The sequence below is a fragment of the Taurulus bubalis genome (assembly GCF_910589615.1).
Source record: "Taurulus bubalis genome assembly, chromosome: 14".
Classification (NCBI taxonomy): Eukaryota; Metazoa; Chordata; class Actinopteri; order Perciformes; family Cottidae; genus Taurulus; species Taurulus bubalis.
In genome coordinates, this window is record NC_136602.1 from 7,008,303 (window position 1) to 7,033,967 (window position 25,665).

General features: G+C 41.8%; 1 protein-coding gene across 1 annotated transcript in view; it reads right to left on the bottom strand.

Moving 5' to 3' along the window:
• LOC306746541 (inactive phospholipase D5) overlaps positions 1–25,665 on the bottom strand; it is a gene marked incomplete at both ends in the record, with an annotated part of 49,637 nt that continues 23,972 nt past the window's right edge. The window contains 9 exons of the mRNA XM_079229467.1: positions 1–545; positions 1,049–1,139; positions 1,262–1,427; positions 1,567–1,703; positions 3,098–3,295; positions 4,494–4,621; positions 4,876–4,984; positions 7,170–7,356; positions 14,857–14,993. Coding sequence (XP_079085593.1) covers positions 1–545; positions 1,049–1,139; positions 1,262–1,427; positions 1,567–1,703; positions 3,098–3,295; positions 4,494–4,621; positions 4,876–4,984; positions 7,170–7,356; positions 14,857–14,993 — 1,698 coding nt within the window. The remainder of the gene's footprint in view (positions 546–1,048; positions 1,140–1,261; positions 1,428–1,566; positions 1,704–3,097; positions 3,296–4,493; positions 4,622–4,875; positions 4,985–7,169; positions 7,357–14,856; positions 14,994–25,665) is intronic.

Consider the following 25,665-nt stretch of genomic DNA (forward strand, 5'->3'; position numbering starts at 1 on the left):
TCACAGGGAGCCGTTGAGGATCTCTCTGCTGCCGCTGCTTTCAGCCGGCTGACTGGGCGGATCCATTGGATTGTCACTGTAGACACCTTTGACTTGTACCTGTCTGTCGTCGAGGTGACTCATTGTGACTCGTCCCCTCTCTTGGTAACTGGCTATACTGGGCACCAGTCCACTGGCCTTGCTTTGGAGACCAATTTTGCTGAGTTTGTCATCATGATGCTTTGTTATAACTGGCGTTTGTTCATCATCTTTGTGATTGTGCCTCATTGGTGCTGGTCCGCTATCGTGCTGGTCCGCTCTGATAGGCACTGGTCTATCGTCGAGGGGGCCAGCTTTGACTGCCGTGTTGATCTGGTGTGTGTTGCAGATGGGGATCGTATTGGCCTCCACTGAGTGGGTGTAACGCGAAAACCAGTCCCTCTCGAATGTTTCCTTCAGCTGCTCCACCACGGTAGAGTTCCTCTCCTCCATGCCCTCTTGCTGACTGATCACCAGGCCGGCTCCTGCTTTAGAGCTAAACTCATTCCCCACCCAGTCCAGGTTACCTGTCAGGTCCCAGAGAAAGAGACAAAGAGGTGGCCGCTCCACTTTAAAAAAACATTCCATGCCAAGATGAGCGAATAATATTTTTTAAACATTCCCCATGGATACGTATACTGGATCAAAGACCCTTCTCTTTTTGTATTGAAATCTCTGACCATCTTGAGAAATACTTTTTGAGAGTTAGACGTTGAGAAGATGATCAGAAGATTGGTACCACTTTCATATCTGTACCACTTTCATATCTGTGTGTCAAAGCAAAGAGCGGGAGCCAGGAGGCGATTAGCTTAGCTTAGCATAAAGACTGGAGGCGAGGGGGAACAGCTAGCCTTGCTCTTTCCCAACATCAAAAATAAGAATATCAGTAACAGTAAAACCCACTATAATTAACTACAATGTAAATCTGGATGCACACTAATGTTAAAAGACACAATTTGTAGTCCAACTGCATGAGGCGAGCATAGACATGTAGGAGGACACAGTCATAAAGTCGAGTCGATGAGCTCACCTAAATATATGGCTCTATCCGTCACCATAAACCTGTTGTGGTTTATTCCGTGGAGACTGCCGTCCGTCTGCACTCTGGGGTTGAAGAACTTCTACACACACACACACACACACACACACACACACACACACACACACACACATAGTGGTACTTCATGCATTGATAAAGTGCATCTGTAGATTTAAAAATAGTACGTGGTGGCTTTGTACTTACGGCTTCCAGAGAGCAGTTGGCCTGCTCCATGCACAGACTCCTCAAGGACCAGAGAAAGTTGTAAGTAAGTGGATGAGTATTTTCCCTGCAACTTATCAGCAGACGGACCCGCACCTTCCTCAGGATCAGAGCCTCTCGGATAAGACCGTCGATGCGGGACCAGTACCTTGGCATGGGTACAAACACAGAGACAAGTGTGGGCCCACAGATCTTGAACCACAGCATCCAAGCTTTTGATGGAAAAAATACCCATCCAGAGAAATTTGAAGGAAAAAACACTCAAAAAGCGGCACAGCGTCTCTAACCTGCGAGCGTTGTGGCTGAGGAGGGGCAGGTAATCGGTGATGGAGATATATAGGAAATGGCGGGCCTCCTGGATGACCTTGGAAATGGCTTCAAGGTCACTACTACGATGTTTGGGGATCAAAACATCTGGGGAGCTCTGTCAGAGGAGAGGCAGTAAGGTGGTGTTGAGAGGATGCACAGCCACTGATGGTCAGAGCAGTGATGTTTATTACCACTGGGATTATCACATTTTCTGCACTGTTATCTTCACAGCAACCAACTCATCGTCTTGATTGTTCACCAAAATGACCATTAAGATTTGACGCCTTTGTTTTATGAGTGTGTCTCTGTGCATGTTTCTTGCTGACAGTGCCTTGCTTTCTGTGTGTTAATTTTTATCGTAATCTGCTGCAGGTTGGATGACATCACCATCACTCTTTAACAGGAAGAAGTTGACACTGAAAGACACTGTGTTGCTTTAAAAAAAGTGAGGGTCTCTTGTTATAAAACCTAAATAATCTGTGTCTGATTTCAGCTGATATGTATTGTAAACTGTTTCTGATAATAGACCTTTTCACATAGCAGGTGGAACTGACAATGTTGATAATGTTTCTGCTCTATTTAAAGATCTCGGGCACACTTGTTCAGCCTGATTAGACCTCTTCTCTGGACTATGTGGGTGGGTACACATTGTGCTTGATTGACATCTCCCTCAATCTCCTGCTGCAGCTGTTAAGGACATATTGTATCTTTATCGTCCTTATTGGTGACCTCACATAAAACTTCAACGTGGGCTGAGGTCTAACCAATCGGAGTAATGTAAAACACCTGTGTGGGTGTGCAGGGCCTTTAAGGTCCTTGGGCTTTGTGACATCTCACTGGTTGTCCAACTTTTGTATACACTTTCTGGCATTTTTAACATTTTAGCGGATCATTTCTGTGCAGAGAAAATAATTCAGAAATTGCTGACTGTAACCAGCTTCCTACTGACATTTCTTGACATCAATTTACATGCAGAACAGGTTTTACTATAAGATTGTACATACTATCTTAACTAAATACAAGCAAATATACGAAACGTTGCCTTTTAGTTGATGGTTTACAATGTGTACTTCCAGTTCACAGCAATTTAATGTAATTATCTCATATGGATACTTTTGTTGCAGAGTGAAGGAGAGTCATGAAAAATTACAGATGCATTCATTATTCATCACATAAAAGCACAGATAACCGACTTAAAAAAACAAAGCAGTAAAACGTTAAAAGCAACATGAAAACATAAAATAAATATTTCACATTAAAGAGAAGACATACTTTAACCAAACCAGCAAATGACACAAATCAAAGAATTTAGTGTTCGGACAAGTACATTCAGTGCTCAACAGATTTTTTGAAATTGAAATAATGTATTTTAAAATGTCTCTGCAGCTCTCACCAGGATGAGAAAGAAGTACGCTTCCTTATGGGTTGGCATATCAACTGCATCCTTAAAAACACAGCTTTTCCCTGAGCTAATGAACAATACAAGCTAATGCTACAACTGTCACTCACAGAGACGTAGGCCTGAGCCTTTGTGCTGTTGAGAGTGAGCTCCAGTGGCTCGTCCTTGTTGAAGAGCGCAAAGACCCGCTTGGACCAGAAGGAGGGGATGAAGTCTCTGTACTGGAGCCCCCAGTAGAGGCTGAACACTTTGTGGAGGTCCAGAGCCAGACAGCTGCAGTCGTACACCAACACACCCAGCTCCTTCCTCTGGAGAGCAAACACAACCTCTGTTAGATCACCACGAGCACGGAGACAGCCAACTTTGTAATAATCCTGGACATTATTGTCATTACTTTGAGATCAGCAAAAATGCTGTCCGTCATCTCCATCAGCATCGGATTTCCTTTATTTACAAGTAATCGTAACCTGTGTGGGGCCATGCCAAGTCTCCTCCCAATACAGGACTTCCCTCATTATCACAAACAGCAGGGTTTGAGAGGACACTACTGCGTTTCTTCTCTTTGTTCTCGATGATCTGTCTTTGCTCGCTGCTGCCTTTTCATTTCAAAGAGGCACTTCTCAATTTCATCTTCTAAATTGTCTTCTCTTTCCCTCCTGACATTCTCTCTCTCTCTCCCTGCAGAGTTTACATGAGCAAACTATCCCAAAATAAAGCTCAGATCCCACATTCTAAGGTCTTACTTGGCTCAACCTGGTCTATCTGCCTCAAAACACACCGTTGTCCTTTGTATCTCGAGGTGTCTAAAGATAGATAAAGCTGCCTAGCAAATGGGTCCGCACTTTAATGAACTGTGCAAGAATCTCAGCTTTGAAGAAGAAGATGAAAGAATGGCCACTTTCTATTTTTGCATGCCCCCACTAAACCCCCACACCCATTCACTCCCCCATATCCAGGACTTTTGAGAAGAAGACACTGACTTATGCACAAATATAATCATTCGTAACGTGCACACATGTAAGTGTGCAGGTGTAGTATGTGTTAGTAAATAAATCAACTGTATCATTTAATATATAGACAAAAAAAAAAATCAAAATACATTAACTAAAAAAATGCAATTTTCATGAATCTGTAAACATTTATTTTAAATGTAGATATATAAAATCTGGACATATTTGCCAAAAGAATTAAGAGGCAATCATGACATTATTGTTGAATTATTTCAGATGATGTGTTTTCAAGAGGAACACCCAGATGTATGAGAGGGCTGGGAACTTCAAAAATAACGCTGTACTTTTGAGTCTGAGCCAGTGGGACATCATCAAAACTCTTTTCATCGGAGACATAACTTGTTGTGTAATTATATCTCATGTAAATCTATTAGATACAGCATGGCAACAGAGGCTGTACGTCTGTGGGACAAAGCACCTTCATAATTTACAGGGCTGAGACGGTCTCTGAGTATGTGTAAGTATGAGTGTGTGCGTGCTGGTGAGTTTTGGATACTGTGGCAAGTGATCTCCAGTCCATGCTGGCGCTGCCGAAGTAGAAATGTCTCCTGTCAACCACCCAGAAGGAGGCCTTGAGGTCGCCGTTGATCAGCGCTGCCGTGTTCACGTAGTGGACGTCAGCATCTAGAATTAGAGAGCGAGAGAGAAACCGAAAGGGAGTGAAAGTTAAAGACAGAGAGAGACTGAAACACAGGAAGTTACATGTGAGACAAGGAGAAGGATGAAGGCCGGATCTGACCTCAGACAAACAATGATCAATGACAAAATGAAACACAAAAGGCAGATGAAGGGAGAGACGGAAAGAGACTGAGAGGAAGCAGTCATGTTTGAACACAGACACACACAGAAGGCGTAATACAGTGAGAGGGGGAGCTGACTGTGTTTGGCGAGCATCCTGAGCTCATTCGAGTCGATCATCCCGCTGGAGATCTTCAGCTGGATTCCTTTAGCTTTCAGCCCTTGCAGCCTGGACAGCAGAGCCCTGCCCTGAAACACATGGCAAAACATCTGCCGTCACATGAAATTCATGCTGTGTGCTCAAACTAGACTCTTGTGTATAGTTGGCTATAGATCGTCTTTAATATCGGGGCTGCATCAGCAGTCTTTTATGTGCTTTTTTCGTGCTCTGGTTCCCAGCAACTGTTTCTTTTTTTAGTTTTTGATCAAGTCATATTTCATTCATATTTGTGGGTGACACTCTTTTCTTTGTTTGTTCAGCTACCTGCTCTCATTCTAAATACCCAGTTACATGAAGATGTGTCTAATATCTTTATTCAACGGTACAGATCGTGAAATCAGTTTTATGATGTCCTCTATGACTCTGGACGGAGCTTTCCAAAGTCTGACAAGATAACCCTGATAATGGCATCGGGCTTGGTGAGTTCAGATTGGCAGCAGAAAGCTTGTTACAAACCAGTGACGTGGAGAAGACATGGTCATTTACCAAGCAAAGAATGTCTGATGAACTACACCTTCAAGCTGCATGATGTGAAATGTAGGATCCAGTGTTTTGGGGACTTTAACCTAAAATATCTATATATTAGGGATGTCAATGGTTAACAACTGGAACAGTTTTGACTGGTTACGTATGTTGGTATACAGGTTCATTTCAGGTCTATATATCAATTCAACCTTTACCATATTACCAAATTGAGCTGTTCAGATAGTACACACTGCGGCAACCTCATTGGCACTGGGACGTGTGTGTGCGTGTGTGTGTGTGTCCAGATCTTCTGATATATGGTCCTGCTGTGTAGCTGGGCAGCTGGATTAAAGAGCAGGCTGGAAAGCAGACAAATAAGTATTGAAAACGTTTTAATTGTGAATTGATGGGTCATCTGATCGGCTCTTCTATAACCAATCAAACTATTTAGAGCGTATATCATTTGATTGATCGTAGTAGATGACAATATAAGTTGAGTATAGCGGTGTGAAATGTGACACCAAAGCATACTGAGTCAATGGAGTTCTAGGGTAAAAGGAAAGTGCATCTCGCATTTCAAGTCATTTTTTATCGAAAGCAAAATGAACTGAAACTGACATCCCTACTTTATATCTATTCATGATTCTCCTTTAAATGTTTCTTTTCTAAGTCCCCCACCCGTGTGAAGCTGTTATTATTCTACCACACAGGGTCATAAGATGCTCATTGCCTTACACAGCACAGTTCAGGAAACTCTTCAATATGTGGAATTCCCTACACTTTTAGGATTTGAGGTGATATCGGTGATGTTGCCTTTTTTTTTAAAAACATTTTTATGTGACAGCTAAAAGTTAACATCAGCTAAACTTTTGACTTGAGTTATTGCACTGTTAAATAAGCCTACAGGGCCGACAGCGATTCTTCTCAATGTGGGTTCACAAATACCCAGTGATTATTATGTGATTATTTATGTAAATTCACTTAACTGATGTTTACAACAATTGGACATGAACAGATATTAAGAGACGTGCACTGCACATGCCTGCTACTGATATCTCCACCTCCACATCGTGTGACTTTACCATCACAGTATATTCAATTTTCCGGTCCAGCCTCCCTCCAGATGAGTTGTCTTTTTTGGCAGCTTTTTTTGCAGAGAGCTGGAGGCTGAAGGGCCATTAGCTCCCCTCTGTCCCGATGGCCTTGGAAAGGAGCTATTACTTTCCAATCAACAGCCTCAAGCTTTCATCACTCCTGACATGCTCTAGTCTTTCAAACAGATCTGTGTGTGTGTGTGTGTGTGTGTGTGTGTGTGTGTGTGTGTGTGTGTGTGTGTGTGTGTGTGTGTGTGTGTGTGTGTGTGTCCAGTTCAAACCCAAAACGAACATCTAATTCCGAGCAGCCTGAAAATAGACTAGTATTTTACCAGTAAGTCATTCTACAGGACCCGTTATTGATTCTCTGCTCTTTGTGTCTGTTCACTTACAGTATACCATGTTGCCATTTCATCTGACTGGTTGTAATATTACATAGATTTATAGGCACATACTGTACCCACGTATGTCCACAAGCACTGAAAAAGTTAGTTTTTTGTGATGCATCCCTTTAAGTTAAGGGTCCTATACTTCTTCTACCACTGCGTATTTTGTAGAGGGGCAAAGACATGAAGAAGAGACAGATACAAAATAAAACAGACTTAAATAAACATCACAACTTCTGCAGAGCTCTGTCGGCTTGCTCTGGTTTTACCTGTCTGGCAGCCGGCTGGAAGCTGGATTCATAATCGGAGGAGTTGAGGAGCCACAGCGGGGAAACTATCTCCACGACCCGGATAGCTCGGTCCAGTAAGTTGTACAACCCCACTAAGAGAGGGAGGTTTGATGTCTCATTGTCTAAGAAGGAGATGTCTTCTGGGATGTTCTCCACAAGCACCACTCTGAGGAAAATAACAAAGAAAGAACGAGTAAATTAGAAACATTTTTTTTTTTACAAAAGAGCATCATTAGACTGAGCCATAGAGACCTGCTAATGGAAAAATGCTGAGGAAATGAATATGAGGTTTGTGTTCTTTCACAAAGCAATTATCTGTTTGCATTAGAAGCAAAATTATTACGAGCTTGGGTGCCACTAATATGAGGTTATATTCCTTCTGTCATACTACTGACAAATTAGCTAACACGACCCTTCCTCTGGATCGTTAGCTTAATGAGAGTTATTACGATTCCCAGACCACACATGCCCTTTGATTCCACCAAGCTTCATTAAATACAAATATTGTTGCCTCTGAGAATAATTGAAAGTTGAGTTGTCAGCAATGCAGATTCAATTACACCTCGTCAGGAAGAAGTGACTCATTTTCGACTGTATTCTTGTTGGTTTCTCATATACACTACTCCCCAAGCTATCACTCAGTGCATTAATGTAATCATCAGCACTCTGATTCAGTATGATTTACGACAGCAAGCATAATTAATTCATATACGGAGGCAATATCAATCCGTATGACGGAATCAGCGGATTGCATGGAGTACAGAATAAACATAACCTTGGAATTGTCTCCTTAAGCTTCAGTGCAGGCAGATATTTTTGATATCATAAAACTGTCCCACCAAATTGAAAGGTATATTGATGTGAAACAATGTTGTTGTTTTGCATTATAATGTGTTGTTTATATCACTGTGGATACCCCTGCACTTTCTGTAAAGGTGTATTGTCAATGTATCTGGCCAAGCCTGACTCAGCTAATGTATCTCCAGTTCCCATTTTACCCCTCCAGAATGCCTGAAAGCGACAGGGGCATTAGCGCTGGAGTCAACAGACTGAATTAGCTGTGGCAGCTCTGGATCTGCAGCCACACAGAAACCAGCCTATTATCAAGCTCCAATGCACACACATGCTCTCTGTATCTGGCTTAGACATGGATTTCTGCCAACAAGAATTTAGAAGAGAAATTGAAATGGGGAGAGGGGGTTCCCTGAGGGCGAACTCTGATACAAATTCTGTACCTCAATGGTTGATTAAGTTTCAAGATAAAATGCTTTCCAAGAAACTCAGAACTACTTCTGTATGGAGCTAAATCCAGTTCATATGTATTGTTCATTTGAAAATAAGATTTGAACCTGAAAAATCAAGTTTTGATATTGAACTTTGAAAAATAATATATTTTTTCAGTTTTCAGTAACAGATTTTATGTTTTCAACTTTCACTCTTTAATTTTACAGTTTAAAATCTCTAAGTTTAAAGTTTAAACTAAATTGACGCCAGTGACACAGTTATGTTTAGCTGTGGTTTTAGACCATACTTGGCATGAATGACAGCATAAGAGCAATAAACTATGCCAGGTTGTGCCGTTCAAAAACAACACTATAATATCTGACGTTTCGCACCACTGTGAACACAGCGTAGTGTCCCTGCGATGGACTTTCATCTCTATCATCATAACGATAGTCTACCCTGTGCAGCACGCATTTATCCAGATTGCAATATAGTAATATTTCTACAGCATATTCTAACACCGGCTGCCTTTTCTTTTCATCTTGCATAATTTACCAAAACCACATACGTGGTGAGCTACGTGCATTAACGTTGATGTGACAAAATAAAACGCAGTTAATGATGATTATTAGTGATACATTTACTAATCTGAGTGTTAAATTGATAATACGCTATCTGTTCTTCAGTTTGTTCTAGCTCAGTGCAGGAGACTCTTAAGATTAGACGTCAGACATGATCAGTGGTTCAACTCTTGATAGGAATCATCTGTCCACTGTTTTATTCAGACAGTCAACAAGTGATATCTTCGTCATGAAGATGAATAACTTTTTCTGATAATGCTGTCAAAATCCTAAATGAATGCTGCAGTAAGCCGCTCCATCGTAGTGTTTCAAAAGACACACTAACTCCTGTGTATAGTTATTCAATGCGTCGTTATAGTAACACAATGAAAGTTAAGTCATGTTTAATCTGGATGAATGCTGCTGCACAGGGTAGACTATCGTTATGATGATAGAGATGAAAGTCCGTAGTCTTTAATATAAAACTATAAAAATTAGCGATATGAAACAGCACAGTGTTGTATCACACATTAATCTGTGAGGATTAACCGCCATCTCTCCGCGGATTTTAGCCCTCGGACCGGTCAGAGCGCTGGTGAACTGTGACAGCTCAGAGTCTATCAAGTGCTTCACTCAAGGGCACACTGGTGACAACATGTGCTGCAGGTGATAATGTACTTGCATCCCATTGAGGGGCCAGTTGCCAGTTTACAGCTTGAAAATGTATTCCTGGCCAAAGTAAAGCTAAATCAGGTTTTGGAAAGTGGCCAAAGGTCAAACTGTAGGACTCACACCTCCTCTGTGTTCATAACATGCTGATCTCTCCTCATCGAAAAAGTGTAATAAATATAAAGAAGGAAGAGAGCAGGGCAGAGCAGCAGCAGAGAGCAGGGAAGAGAGTTTGACTGGCTTTTCACTGCCTTTTGAGTGGTGTTTTCTTTGGAAATAATATGTTGTGGTTGTAAATAATAGTATTAGTATAGTTTCTGAGAGTTCTGCCACTTGCTGGCCCACCTAAAATCCTCATTAAAGGCCACTTTTCTGTCCACACAAACACAAAGAAGGACAGTGGGAAAAGGACAGGCAGAAAGTCATTTTGGGGAGGAAACAGTGGACTAGCTGCCTCTAAAAGCCTGTCTGGATGTTTGAGGAGGGCAATAATGGGTTCTGTCTTCAGCTGGACCGGAACTGCTTCAGGGAGATGAACACATCTCTGAAACGCCTGGACACGGACACATATAAAAGCCTATAACATGGACATTGAATGCTCTATGCAAACAAAACTGTTTGAGAAGATGTAAAATAGGTTACATTTCATTTCTGTAATCTCAAAAGCTTTGGTCATGTTAATTTTCAATTGTTTAGTAGAGAAATAGGATACAAATTCAAATACATATCTTAACCTTTTACACAGTGTTTTAAGCCTTTATAACATATAATAATGATGAATACTTGCCAGATTTTTACATTTCTCCTGAAAAAAGGAGCAAAATCATTTTGACCGCAGACAGTCGATGCTCCACAAATGAAAGGCCAACCTGATTATGCTTTGGAGAAAGACTTAACAAAGACGTTCAGGAGTGAACGGAGGGACACTGTCCTACGCAGATTTCACTTGGCGGCCAACCGTCGTCTCCCGCTCTACTAATGGGGAGTTATCTGGTTTCATCCAGCCTGCTGGCCCTATGGACGAGGCTAAATGATTGGTTGTAGGCCTATGTGTTTGTTCTTTCTTGGAAAAACAAACAAACAAACATGTAATGCAAAGCAATGTCTTCTTAATTTCTGTTGTAGGCTAGCTGTTGGTAGGACCTTTTCGTCATTGCTGCGCTCCGCTCTGTTTCGGACAAACACCGGACAGTGTGTTGTGTTGAGTGTGTTGTTATCGTTATTGTTGTTGTTAATGTTGTTGCTGGATTTCAATTAATCATTTCAGACCTTTTTAGGCCTATTTTTTTTAAATGTCTTGTTGTGGCTGAATCTGCTATCTACTGATCTTTCAATAAAATATATTGTGGGACTTATGTGTCGCTTGATTGCTGTGTTGATTGATTGCCATAGGTCTACGGTTCATGTCTAATTCTATTGGGTAGGCTACCAGCTCAGCTGGCCTATTTATTAGCTTGTGAGATTCTAAATAATACCGTCTGTCACCTTTTTGTGCCGGAGTTCGATTATAGGTGAAAAGTTGAACTACTATGCTACCATAGGCTGTAAAAACACTCCCCCAAAGCAACATAAGGCCCCCTCGCAAATCAGTGCCTGGCGCCGGGCCTGTCGAAAACGACAGTCAACATGCTTGCTGAAGCAGCGTTGTGGAGAAACTCGAGTAAAGTTGTGTCGCTGAGGTTGGATATTCTTCCACTTGTCAGACAGAGTGAGTAGAAAAGAGGAGTGTGAACGAGGCACAAACGGACCAATGCAGCAGACTGTGATGAAATCATAAAGAAGATTAACATTCTCATCACACAGCGGTAGAGTCCGCTCTGTTCTGAAGACAGCAGAAACTAGGACAGCTCCAGTAAACACTTCACAATGAGGAAAAACAGGCGTGGATGGAAGACAGATGGAAGAGAAGGAGGGGTAATCTTATTTTGAAAGGAATCCTCTCAGCCTATACTGTAATGGGAGGTATGATGAATGGTGCTTCTGAGTCGTTTAAACAGGCAGACAGGCTTTGGTATTAAAAGTGGAGAAAACAAGAGATGTATAGTCGTCTCTGCCTGCAAGAGCTTCATCGATTAATGCAGTCTGTGATGCCCACGGCCGGTCCCTTCCCTTGCAACCCATCAAGGGTGTGATTCATCCAGCCAGTACCTAAGTGGCGTGAACTTTGCGGTGTGTGTGCATGTGCATAAGAGAGAGAGAGAGAGAGAGAGAGAGAGAGAGAGAGAGACAGAGAGAGAGAGAGAGAGATACAACATTCACATCTTCAGGGTGGTAGGTGTGCGCAGTTGAATCCAAATGATAAATCTCCATCCTGATGTTTTATTTAAAAAAGCAGAATATAATAATATTTTTTACATTTTATCTGTTGGGTTAAATGTTAAACAAATACAATTCACTGTTAGGAATACTGTATGTAAAAAATGCCAATTACGCATGTAAATGCTTATGACGCCATATGTTCCGGCTGCAGCAACTGACAGCATGAGCCGAGCCGGTGTCAGTCCCTGACATCTGATATAAATCATCCTCCCTCTCATGAGCTGCCCTGAGCTCTGGGTGTACAGCAGCCAGCACATTAATATGGATATCACAGACGCTGCTGCTGCTCCGCTCCCTGCATACTGCTCATTTTAAAAAGGTGGCTAAATGTCACTTGCAGTATTTCATCGGTTACAGCCAGATCACTGTTGCACACTTTATATGTAGATTTCAATTCATTAGTTGAAACATGAGCCACTTAAACAAATGTTTCTGGAGCCATGATCCTCCCATGATGTGTTTTATGGAAATTAATGGAGACTGCAAGTGCCTAATTTATCACGTGGTTGTTTCATGTCTGTCACGACCGCTTTTATTGGGTTTTCCCTGGCCAATACTTTGCCACCACTAATCAGAGCTCACTATCGTCCGTACTGTAAACGCTACTGCTGCAGATACTGGTCGCTGAGTCTCAGAGACGCTAAGCTAAGCTACCTTTACCTTAGTCAGCTGTGTCTCGTTTAAAGGAACAGTTAGACATTCAGGGGGATATATTGGCATAAAGGATTATAGTATTTATATAGTGTATAATACCCTGAAAATTAGAATTGTTGAGTTTTCATTACCTCAGAGTGAGCCATTTCTATCTACATACAGAGCAGGTCCTCTTCACAGAGCAAGTAGCCCAGAAACGATAAAACTATAGATGTTGCCAGATTAAAATATAAAAATATATCAAATCTACTGTCGATGTTGTGTCTTGAAGAAGCCGACTGTCCGGAGGGTGCTAAAAGCTAAACAAAATTGTGGGATGCAGTAAGTCTGGTTCTCTGTTGTTTCTGCCCTTCCACAAGCCAACTGTGAATCAATACTAACCTACTTATCGGGCGTCTGACGCAAGGCAATTACTCATGTACATCAGGGATACATCAGGCGAGAGGGTTTAAGCTGCTCCCTCTTTGCTCCAATAACCAAGCAACGCACACTGATGTCAAGAGGAATCATGTTTTACTGCAATCACAGCTGGGGTTTTTGCATCAGGGAATAATATGAATCAAATTAATTGTTTTTTTTAATGTTTGATTGTACTGCGTGACAAAGACATGAGGTGATCTTCATCATCTACTGTATCCGCATCAGTAAGACATTTTCTATGAGCGGCAACTCATGCCAGGTCTCCTGTCCCTGAGATGCAAGCGTTAGCATTGTGCATTATGCAGGAAAAAAATAGATTAAAGGGAAATTTACATAACAAAACAGCTGTGTGTGACATACAACATCACAAACAGAAAATCTGCTGAGTCATTATTTAGGCTGCTAAAAGGCTCATAAAGAATATTTTTTGAATAGATGCAAAACAAGACAACATGGAGGATCAGTCTGCTGTATTTAGATTGCTGAGAAGAAATAGTGATGCTTTTTGAGTTAATCACTGAATAATTTCCAACGCGTGAATATGACTGAAAAGAGCTTTACAAGCATTCCTTTGATGAATTACAAGCACCTTTAGGACTTTAAGTGAGCATGAGCGAGCCTCAGTGACCTCATTATGAAAGTGTCAGTCTCAGTAATCTATCATTTTTCTATTTTGGACTGGGACTCGCTTTGAGGAAAATACTTTACAAAATCATCAATTATGTTACACTTGCACACACGCCATAGGTCTTTCCAACGATGCATGGCGAAGAAAAAGTTCATTATTAAGCTTGTGGGATAGAAGTAACATTGCACACCTGGAAAAAAAGACAGCACACATTTATAAAATGTGTTGGGCTGCAAATAACAGTTGATGAATCTGTTCATCTTTCACTCATTTCAACCCCAACCTGATACCCTCTGCTTTTTCTCCCTTCACCCATCAGCCCTCCCTCAGCCTCGTATTTATCTCTCATTCTCTCCCCCTTTCTTTTAGGGGTCCTTCACAGCAGGAGGAGTCCTATTCAGCTTTACACGTTTGGATTACACTTTCAGCCGTAAGTGGAAGAGAGGGATGCCTGATAGAGTTCTCTGAAAGGTTGTTAAATGGCAGATTTGGGGAAAGGGAGAGAGAGACGAGATGGACACAGACAGAACAAAAGAGGCAGAGAGGGGGAAGTAATTGGAGTTTGAATGGCAAATTGGGAGAGTCTAATGGAGGGGAACCAGTAAAGGAAGTAGAGAGCAGGAATTGCTGTATCAGAGAGTATGACTGCTGATCAGCCAGTTTCACTCTGGACCACCAAGAAATACTGCAGTGGTTTTTCAGGCCTATTTTCTTGGGATCCAATTCTTAAAACTTAAATGGGAGGAAAATTGCTTCACGTCTGATATAAAGTATCTTTCAGAAGAGCAGGTAATCATTTCAGAAATATTTTTTTTACTTTGAGACAACAGTATACTTTCTCTAAATGAATGCAAGCCATGCCGTGAGGTTTGCAGACGCTACACTGCAGTTTATATCTCTGGCCAGTGGGTTAGACCTGCAGGATTGCAACAGGGCTTCGACTGGGATTGATTTATGGTTTGAAACTGGAGCTAAAAAAATGTTGGAATGAGTTCACAGCTTAAGGTTCAAGGTCAAGGCAAGCCAAATAGTTTAATGAGAATTTGGATTTAAGTTATGTATTGCAATATATTAGCTTTGATCTACACATTGTAGCTCTTATAAATAAACTCTGAGGGGCGAGGTGTCAGAAGCCGCAACTGTCCAGAACCACTGAAAGTGAATGGTGTGCTTGCGGCGCTGCAGTTCTCACCTGCAGTTCCTGCTACAGTTCTCCTCTGTGATCCCGTCTTCATCTTCGCCCCAAATGTCCACCGCAGAGAAAATGAGCACCACCAGTACGGCGAAGCAGCACACCAAGGCAAAGATCACAATGCACTTCTGCTGAGACTGCAAAAGAGAGAGAGAGAGAGAGAGAGAGAGAGAGAGAGAGAGAGAGAGAGAGAGAGAGAGAGAGAGAGAGAGAGAGAGATAACCACATTGATTTGCAAAGTGTGTTTTCTACTCTTCATCCCTACAGTAAAAACAAGGCCAAAGTGCCCCAACCTTGGATCTCATTAGTTGGCGGCTCTGGCTGATACAACGCCTGATTTAATGCATAGCTCAGCAGGTCATAACATGATATAGAGGGGAATTTATAACAAACATGTAGGTCTACGCATGACCTTGCAAGTTCAGGCTTTCATATAGAGAACATGAGGCAGGGATGAGGAGAGGAAAGTAAAGAGGGAAGGAAGACTAGCGAGCAAGGAGGGAGACAGAGAAGAAAGACAGCAATAAGAAAACAAAGCGATCGATACAAAAACAGACATTAAAATGACATATTTGGATAAAATCCAAATGCTCTCATATGGTTGAGAGTGAAGTAAGGACCAGCATGTTTGATAAAAGGAATGAGGATGTGAAGATACATGAAACCATTTAAAATGTATGCGCGTGAGAAGCTGCAGGATGTAAAGTGTTACCAGTTCTTTTTATCTGGTAAACTATGTTATGGTTATTTTCCTTTTCGATAAACCATTGGGAGGTTTAATTTGACACATCTTCTCTGGTGGTAAGGAGACAGATCTCATGTGCTGTCTGATACAAACTTAAAATAGAACAGATGGTTTTTCTACCAAGCCTGGTGTCCTGGAAATCACGTGTAAGCACTACTAATTGGTTTTGTCTAATACGTTTGAAAGGCAATGTAATTGCTGGCAGCAAATATGTTCACTGGCATCAAGACAGCAATATATTGTTGCACCACACAGATGTTGTGGGACACTTTAGGAAGATTGTGGTTTTAAATATTTATAAAATAAACAGTTTTCGAAGCAGTGTTGACCTTTTGTTTATTTAACCAAGACCACAATCTTTCTCTAACCTCACTGAGTGCTTTGAGCCGAACCATAACAACATTAATAATGCTGCAGTTAATGAGCAGATTGAGGGGGAAACAAATTAAATATGTTGTCTAACAGGTGTTTTGCACATGTTCTGTATGAATTATTTCTGGCTTTGCAAATTCATTTCAATAACCTTCCCTCGTGATGTTGACAAATGTCATTTTGGCAACACAGCCCGAAAAATATATTCAATGTTGCAAATGTATTGTATATACATTTCTGTGTGACAAGTAGTGTGACAAGTATCGCTTTTAAAAGCAGACTGTACATTTTGTATTGTCATAACAGCAAAGACACAGCTGCAAGTGTTTTTTTGCATTAAGTTATCATAATGAAGTAAATGTTGAATGTTGATAAAGACGGCATGATCTGTGTTTGGACCGGTTCCTTATGAGCCTCGCTTTCACCATGCAATTGTGTCTTCCACCGGGACATCATCATTGTTAAATTCCTTACAGTTACTATCATCGTAGTATACATGGCGGATTGTGGAACAACCAAAGTCACTGTGGAAAACAAAATGCAGTGTGTCCTGTGGTGTTGGTCGGCTATGAGCTTGTCTTAACTACAACAATGTCAGCAATAATCCCACTCGCAAACGCTACTTTCATCATGGCTCTTCTTTAATTATTTGTCCCACGCCAGTGTGTACGCATGTGTTAAAACGTGGGCCTTGAATAAATGGAAATCAATCATTATTCTTATTAAATGCACCTGTGTTTGTCCTTCCATGACATGTGAAGAATTAAGTTATGTGTATTGATTGCTACCTGATACTGTCGTTTATTATTCCAACAGTGTAAAGATATAAGCTTTCACATTGTTTAGGTAACAACACAACCTCTTGTTCCTATTTTAAGAATGTCAAATGTGTATCATTAGCTATTATTATCATATAAATATGTAAGTATTTCTTTCATGACATGCATTTACATTTGTATCAACCCTGGTCTGAAGTTCAACAAGACAGTGCTGTGGGTGTATCTATTGCAGCCTCAATCTGTGCCATAGCTCAACTGTTTGTGAAACGATAACAAATGTATCCCGATCCCTTTGAAACCTTCCAGAAGAGCCACGACTAATTACTCTTGAACACAGCAGATCATTAGCACGGCCAGCCAGACTCCACTCATTATCCTGAGAGACAAATCTCATATCACACTCCATCGACCTCTGAGAGCCGCGCACACGCAAAGCCCCGGATATTTGATTGTGTTTATTGTAGCAAAAGACATTCCTGACCATTGGTTCCCATGTGGGATTTAAACTAATCTTCCAGCCAGTCAATGGAGTGTCGCCCAGTGGACCGAAGAGACTTCACACTCTCATCCTCACAACCATTAGCCTGAGCGGATTCCTGACATGGGAATCGTGTTTTCTATTTCATCAGCAGATTGAAGTTAATTCATCAGCCGCCATCTGATCAACCAACTCATTTTCTCATTCCGGTTGCAAAAAGGCGTCAACGGCATGAAGGTTAAAGGCAGTGTTGGGGGTAACGAGTTACAAAGTAACGGATTACAGTAACGATATTACTATTATAGGTAACGAAGTAAAGTAACGCATTACACTCAAAATATTGGTAACTACACTACTTTACTAGACCTCAGTAACGCGCTTTCCTGCGTTACCCAAGACATTTTTACCAGTCCGAAAAGTTCTCTTTTAGTGGCGCGCGAGTCACACGACACTTCCTGCATGAACAGTAGCAACAAGCTGTTAGCTAGCGCTGCTGCTGCTACTGCCCGCGACCCCTCTGCCCAAGTCGGGTGTCGAGCCTGGTCCCGCTATCTTCGGTGGTTTTCGGGGAGCTAGCGGAAATTAGCGGGGAAGTGACGGAGCGCTAGCAGGAGCCCCAGCCGGCTACAGCGGGGAGCTAACGGGGACTCTGACCGAAGGTAGTAGCGGCTCGTAACCCGGCGTTTACGGTAGATTGTTCATGCAGGAAGTGTCGTGTGACTCGCGCGATTATTATTATTGGAAATTATATTAATTAATAATAATAAATTATTATTGAAAATGTATCTTTGCAGTTAATTTGGACATTTGCTTAAAAAAATGGAAAGTAAAGTAACTAGTAGTGAAGCTACTTTTCAAATGCAGTAACTAGTAAAGTAATCTAATTACAATTTTCAGAAGTAACTAGTAACGTGTAACTAGTTACTTTTTCTGAGTAACTACCCCAACACTGGTTAAAGGCATGACCTCCTAAGTGGAAAAATGCAGGTGAAGGAAGAAGAAAAAAAGAAACATTCATCTCTACTGAACCTCAAAGAGCTACGGGCACTTAACAAAAGCATGCTCAGCAAACACTCGCTGGCCAAATGGATGTTAAATCAAATCTGTAATAGAATAGACTCCAGCACTGCATGCGTCTCATATTTCCAGTGCTTGTCTACCGGCTGCTGCACTCACATGTGATCGGCTGTGTATGTGCATCATGGCAGGTATGTATAAAGAAAGTGTTGTTCACTAGGGACAGTGTTACCTGACACTGGAGCTCAGCTAGGGATCAATACACCTACAGTTGCCTCACAGCAACTGTAGGAATAAAAAGACTCTGTTGAAATGGAATAGTCATGGAAAGGGAAAGAACGTACAGGCTACTACAGTAGCTTGTCATTATTTTGTATTGAGGTGGTGGCAGAAATCTCAGAGACATACATCTCAAAACCAGGACACAAGAAGGTTAAACTACCTGTATGGCTAGATCCCAATAGGGCACATTTATTTTTGTAATTTTAGGTGAAAGCACCCTTTAAAGGTGCATAATATGAGATACTGATCATTTCGATTGCTTCTCAAAAGCTCTCCACATGACTACACCTGAGCTGGCGGGTCACGGCTAACGGTGCTAAAGGCGCTAACTGCTGCTGCTGCTATGATAATGCTCTGAATGTCTGATATATTGCTCCATTAACAATGCATTTTTGGGATAGCTGATGGTCAAACACTCTCCTTCCCATATTGCTTCCTCACTGTAAGCTGAGCACTGAAGCATCCACTTAGTTTCATCAATAACTCTATTTATACATATAGCAACTTGTGTGCTCTTTTTGTGTGTCTGTGCCTTTGAGAGGCATTTTGGCTTTTTACACTTACAGTTAATTACATCACCGTATGCTATAAAATTAGAGTCTTCCATCAGAAGCAAAGATAGCCTCGAGAGAGTCATAAATAGCATGATTTAGTGAGCATGCTGGACGGCTGATTTAAAAAGCTCCCCAAAGTCCATCTAAAAATGGCTGTGCAAGATGAATGGCACGGTGCCACACACACACAGACATATACACACATCCACAAAAACAAATACACAGTCACTGTTTCTGTCTCACGCGCTGACAGAAGTGAAAGCCAGAGTGGGTGGATGTTTATATCCTCAGATCAGAGGCTGAACTTTTAAACAGAGGCCTCCTCTCTGTCAAACCTTTCAGTCGGCCCTTTGCTGTCTTTTTCAGGATTGGCACATTCGACTCATCTCCAAGTGAGATGAAACACATTCTGCTGTCGGCAGTGTAATCTCAGTTCTTCTTTTCCCCCCGGTTTGTTGTGCTGCCATGTCACAAAACAGCGAGACGGAAACTACAATTTGCACCTACAGAGACGCACAATTCCTTTTTTCCCAGTGCACCCTGGGAAAAGTGTCAGCGGCCCAATTATCCTCTTATGAGCATTTCCTCTTTGTCGAGACGCGGTGAGAACGAGGAGCCGTGCTGCTCGGAGGGAAAGAGAAGTTTGCATCACACCAACAAACAATGAGCAACATAACCCGGTCTAATTTGTCTCATGAGCACTCGGGGCGCTGCAGATGTTTCGTGGACGCTAGGAGGTCGGGCAGAACACAAGATCGCCATGGTGACAGGATGAGTTTTTTGGCAGTCGTTTGAAGAGACGGTTGCTTTTAGTGCAGCCAGTTTCCATCCATGCACAAGAGAAGAGAGAGAGAGAGAGAGAGAAAATGAAAGGGGAAGTTTATAATACCAGACTGGTGCTCAGACTGGATAATCCAACTTTCAAGTTGATGTTTCTCTTTTTTTAATTGATGAGTGTGTTCATGGCTGTTAACTAAAGGCTTTAGATACAACATATTACATTTTCTGTACTATCTGGACTCTTGAGGTGCTGAGTGTATATTGGCAACCCTCTTGGTGCTGCTACCTTCCTTTCATCACTATTCCCCATCTTTGCTGCATCCATTCAGAGTGTAATCACATTTATGATGAGCACAGTGCTCTAAAAGAAGAAGAAAAACACACGTCCTGTTTTTTTGACTCATCCTGCAAGGAAAGGCAGTTTTGTTCCTCACCTTGTCGATAGGTGTGGAAACAGTTCATGAATTGTTGATGAACTGTTGATGAGCTTTGTGGTGCAAAGGTAATAAATGGGTTGCAGATACAGAGACTTGTTGTCGTGCTTTGACTGAGACGGCCTCTCGGGTGAAGGTTATTCCTCGTCATACAAATGGATGAAGAATTTAAATCTGTCTGTTGAAAATATTGATTCATTGTTTCACACACTTCATATGTGCATCGTTTGGTTAATACCCCTCTGTCACATTTAATGTCTAAAAATGACCATTAAAGAGATGACGACTGCATCTCATGATATATGGCTCAGTGTGAGTGTTGCACCTGAGCCTTATGTAAATATACAGGATACAAAAACACCCTCAGAGACTAATCCTGTGGATAGAGAGCCAAACACAGATGATGTGATGTGGCGGTAAGATATTTCTAGTACGACTACAACCGTCTTTTGATGAAGGAAACTGATTTTGGTGTCAGCCCATCAAGAGAACAATAACTTCTTTGTCGGCTGATTGTTTTGCACCATTCAGGAGTCACACAGGTGGACATTTATCTTTTAAAAGCATCTATACAAACAGCACAATGCTTTAAAGCTACAAGACATGTACTGTGTGCCGTGTGCTGCAGTGTCTTTGGCTTGACTCGAGACAAAAAGAGGTAAAAAAAGTCACCCAAACAAACAAACAACAACGCAAGACCTACTGGCAACCAGAGTCACAAAATAAAGGCTTCACAACAACAATTAACCCAAATCCTCCCAAACCATTTATTACTGTTTATCGGCCGCCAAGAAGATTCATTTTACATTTGATCAACGCTGTTTGGAAGCTCTGGAGAGACGAGGAGGTGTGGGGCTCTGCCAGTGGTCTTACAGATCACATACGCACTCTGTTTTATTGCTAAGGTCGATCTATTATAGCTTGTCCATCTTGAGTATACTTTCCATTTATGGATACAGGCCTGACAGGATGAATCAATGTCACAGTTACAGTCATGTTGTTGTCTTCACTATCAACATCAGGAACAGACCATGCTGACCGATCACAGTTCTTGTGTCCATGCTGTAGTTTTACAATGGCAATAAACAACATCTTTCTCACGTCTTTTCCATCCTGGGAGCGAGGTCTCTTTGCTGTTGCTTCTCCGGAGGGTTCTTCCTATTTTCACAGTTAAGTGTTTTTTGTTGGGAATAAAAACAGGATTTTTTTTCTGATTCTAAAGCCCCTTGATGTGTGATTTGTAATTGGGCTTCATAAAAAAGATTGACTACAGTCATATCTGCTGCCATGGCCCTGGTGAGAAGTAGTTGCATTGCTGATGAATATCAATAGCTGAGTTATAATGTAGCCGACAGGTATGGTCACATTACACTTCATCCACGCGCATATTTGCCTCCATTTACTTCAATTGAAGCTTGCAGAATGTGTTTCCTGTGTTGGTGGGATTCACAGTGGAGGTTTACTGATAGAAATGTTGATGCAGTGTTTGGAAATGGACAAATTATTATTCCAACCATACACAATAATACACTTCACTGATGTTAGTATTCAATTAAAAAAAAGTAATAGTACTCATGTGGGTGAGTGGGACTGCAGCTCAGAAAGCAGCTAGTTGTGTGCAGGCATTAAACATGCTATTCGTGTACTGCTGTGTGTATATCTATGGATTAAAACTGTAGAGTGTGTGCTTTTAGGTGATGTATAAAGTTCAGACTGCTGCCAGCTTTACACTGTCTCTTCCACATGCACACACACACACACACACACACACACACACACACACACACACACACACACACACACACACACACACACTTTTATGGTCATCTGAAGGTGTCAACATGCAATTCCACATGTCTGTGCTTCATAGCAGGGATCTGGAGGTTTCAGAGGAAGAGGAAGATGAAACACACACAGACACACAAGCTACACTTTCACATACAAAGCTATCCATGTTACTACAGTCTTGGCTTCTGCACCAAGTTTTACCATCACCTAATTTATCATTATCAAGCAACACTCACATGTAGTTAAATGGGTGTAACACAACCAAGCCCAGTGCATCTGAATACAATAAGCATTGCAGCAAAGAGGATTCATCTGAAGCTTTTTCAGCTTTGGCTGAGTTTTATTTAAACATACAAATTATATTAATTCCGAAAATTGAAATGTTGGTGTGGAATTGAACTGTGGAAAAGCAAAGGATATTTATTATGCTCAAGTGCAATTGTCAGATGATCTGGCATTACGCTGCTGGCTCATACATAAAGAATTGCTTTATGATTTTGTATGTAAATATTAGGAAAGTTAGGACTTTGGACATGTTGAAGATGTCTTATTTAATGTCACTCGATCTTTTCATGGAGTGTGTAACAAATATAAAATAAATTGCACAGTGTTTTCCTAATATGGCTGTGTGTTGGCCGGGCGTGGTTGGGCTCAGCTGCAGAGGAAACTGAGCGAGGGTGTGGTTCAGGGAACAGGTGCTGGGATGAGGTGTAATCAGCCTCAGCTGGGGGCAATTTGTGTGTGTGTGTGTGTGTCTCCCCCCGTTTAAACAGGAGTAGCGTCTGAGAAACGGGGAAGAGTGAGGAGCAGAGGTGACGCAGCCGCAACAGCTGACACAGTCGGAGGAAAAGACGAGCCAAGGCTGAGGGGCGAGGCCGGGAGCGCACACCAGACAGCCAGGACCGTACAGCTGACATAAATAAAAGCTATTAAGAAACCGCAAATCCTAGCGTGTTGCCCTTTGTGCTGCCCCGAGACTCGCGGGGGTAACGGAGGTTCGTTACAGGCTGCTTCTGGCATTTACACCTGGACACACGTGCAGTTCATCACTAGCTATACTGTGAGTGTGTGTGTGTGTGTGTGTGTATCTGTGTGTAGTGTATTTACGTAGCCTTTGAATGCCAGCGGTGCAGAATGAGTGACAGAAAGAGAGCAATATTAGACAGTGTCACACATGCTGTCCACGTAAGTGCTGAGGAGGCACGATTATCTGTGTGTGTGTGTGTGTGTGTGTGTGTGTGTGTGAGTGTGTGAGAGAGAGAGAGAGAGAGAAAGAGAGAGAGAGAGAGAGAGAGAGAGAGAGAGAGAGAGAGAAAGCTTGAAGCCAAATGCTTCGAATGCGGTTAATAAAAAAATAAAAAAATGTCTGGTCTCTCTTTCACCTGACATCTCTCCTCTGTAATGAGTTGAGTCAGATTTCATAACGGCATGCTAGTCATTATGCTGTGTTTACTGCCAGAGTCGGTGTCAGTGTGCTGCATCTCTGTTCTCTTTTCAATGTATTCACTCTTTCTTTATCATTCCCAGCATCACAAATAAAACAAGAGAACCGTACATGCTCAGAAACTGTTCCTGTTCAGTTTAATAAATCCGTGGCGAGTTTAATAAATCGAGTTTAATAAATCTGTGGCAACTTCACAACTCAAGCCCACAATTAATAAAGAGTCTGCAACCGCAACATATATCATAAGAAATCTAACATTTTGGAGATTTCTGCAGATGTGTGAACATGTAAATGAAGATTGGTTTTGCTAGCATAGGTCTTCGCAAAGGCAGAATCTTCATATTGGCCATTTGGGAACATTTGGTTCCCATCTGTGCTATTTGAAATGTTCTCATGTAACTCATTTAATTTAATTTACATGTCACTTTAGGTATTCATTCCATCTAAATATAACTGTGACGATGGATACCACTTGCACAGCTGTATGGTACATATTATTGACACAATGTCTGCCTCTGTAGTGTATATTCCTGCTCATTCCTGGGTTTTTCCCTTGTCTGCAGGTTTTTGCGACATCTCCACTTCTCCACTGAACTGATCCTGTCTGCCTGCTTTTGTCTGTGTTTGTGCCATTCACCTGTTGCCTGTATTCACCTGAAAAGTATGCCAGCAGCTGCTTATGTCTGGAAGCTGTTAGCTATTATTGATTAGCGTCAGAGCTTTGTGGGCAGATCCATATTGCAAATTTTAGAGGTGGGACTTTACACAGCTAAAGAGAATAATTCCTTTGGTCTAACATTTTAGGCAAAACTGCATTAAGTCATGCGTGCCCTATCTGCAATTTTAAAGACATTTCACCCTCCAACATTGCTTCATGACTGAAGCGCGGTCATCTGCTGTCAGCTGCCCTCTATAGCTCAGCATTATACAAGAGACAGGAAGTCTGTTTGATTTGATGCAGATTTTCTTTCTCCTGACACCTTATCACAACTCTTTGTCAGGACAGGGTGAACTAAATTGTACTTATTGAATAAATACTGTGGAGGAAGCCTGAAGAGCATCAAAGCGTGTCTAGTTCTCACTATCTAAGGAATGACAGTGCGCTGACACCGCTTGAGCAGTTGCTTGCTCCCCGCCTGATGGAAAGTGACATAGTCCGCCTCTCCAGAGAGACCGGGTGCTCTTAGTTCATCCCACTGACTCTCTGCTCGGGTCTCCGGAGTGAACGCAGGGCTCCAAGTGCCCTGCCAGCCGGATGAGCAGTCAAACAGACCTGCGCTAACTCAAGCACAATCACAGCAGCTTTATAAGGAAGTGACTTCATGATAACAGGGCTCACCTTGACAGAGAGAGAGAGAGTGCTATGATAATGAAGATTATCTGTAGCCACGGTCATGAGGTTTGTCGCTGGATAAGCGCTGTGCAAAGTTCAAACCCGCTTTGGTCTCTTTGAGTAAAAGAAATGTCTTAAAGACTACAAAGCAAATCCAGTTAACTTTGAATTACACAGAGCAGTAGCTGGCTGGCTGAGGGCCCTTTTTCCATCTCTGGTTAATCTTAAAAAGGAGTGATAATCTGATGTTGACGCCACTGGTCAAATAAAAGAAAGCAATGGATGACCAGATTCTTGGCGCCTGGGTCTGTAATGGCTGGAGGCCCAGACCGACATGTCTTTGAAGATTTTCCACAATCAGTCTGTTTGACAGCTCTGTCAAGTCTCACTTCTGTGTTGATCACTGTGTAACAGAAACTCTTCCTGGAAACCTTTGTAGTCATAAATATGTAACTAGTGTATATGTTACAATAACCCCAGTGTAATTATAGGAAAGGTTATCTCACGAGCAGTGACAGCTACTGTACTTCCATACTAACTCTGTTCTAAACTTTTGTTTTACTTAACTCAGCCTGGCGTTGTGTTATTGGACAGGTTGACGTGGAGTTATTTGGTTTGAATTGACTAATCGGCAGAAATGGAGTATTCCATTCCAACAACATGATTTTAAATAATTAGATATCTTTCGCTTTTCCACAAGACCAGAAGATGAATGCCATCCTCGTGTCAGCACACTAAATATGAACCCAGAGCCAGGAGACCCTTAGCTTAGCAGCTAGCCTGGGTCTGTCAACCTCACAGTG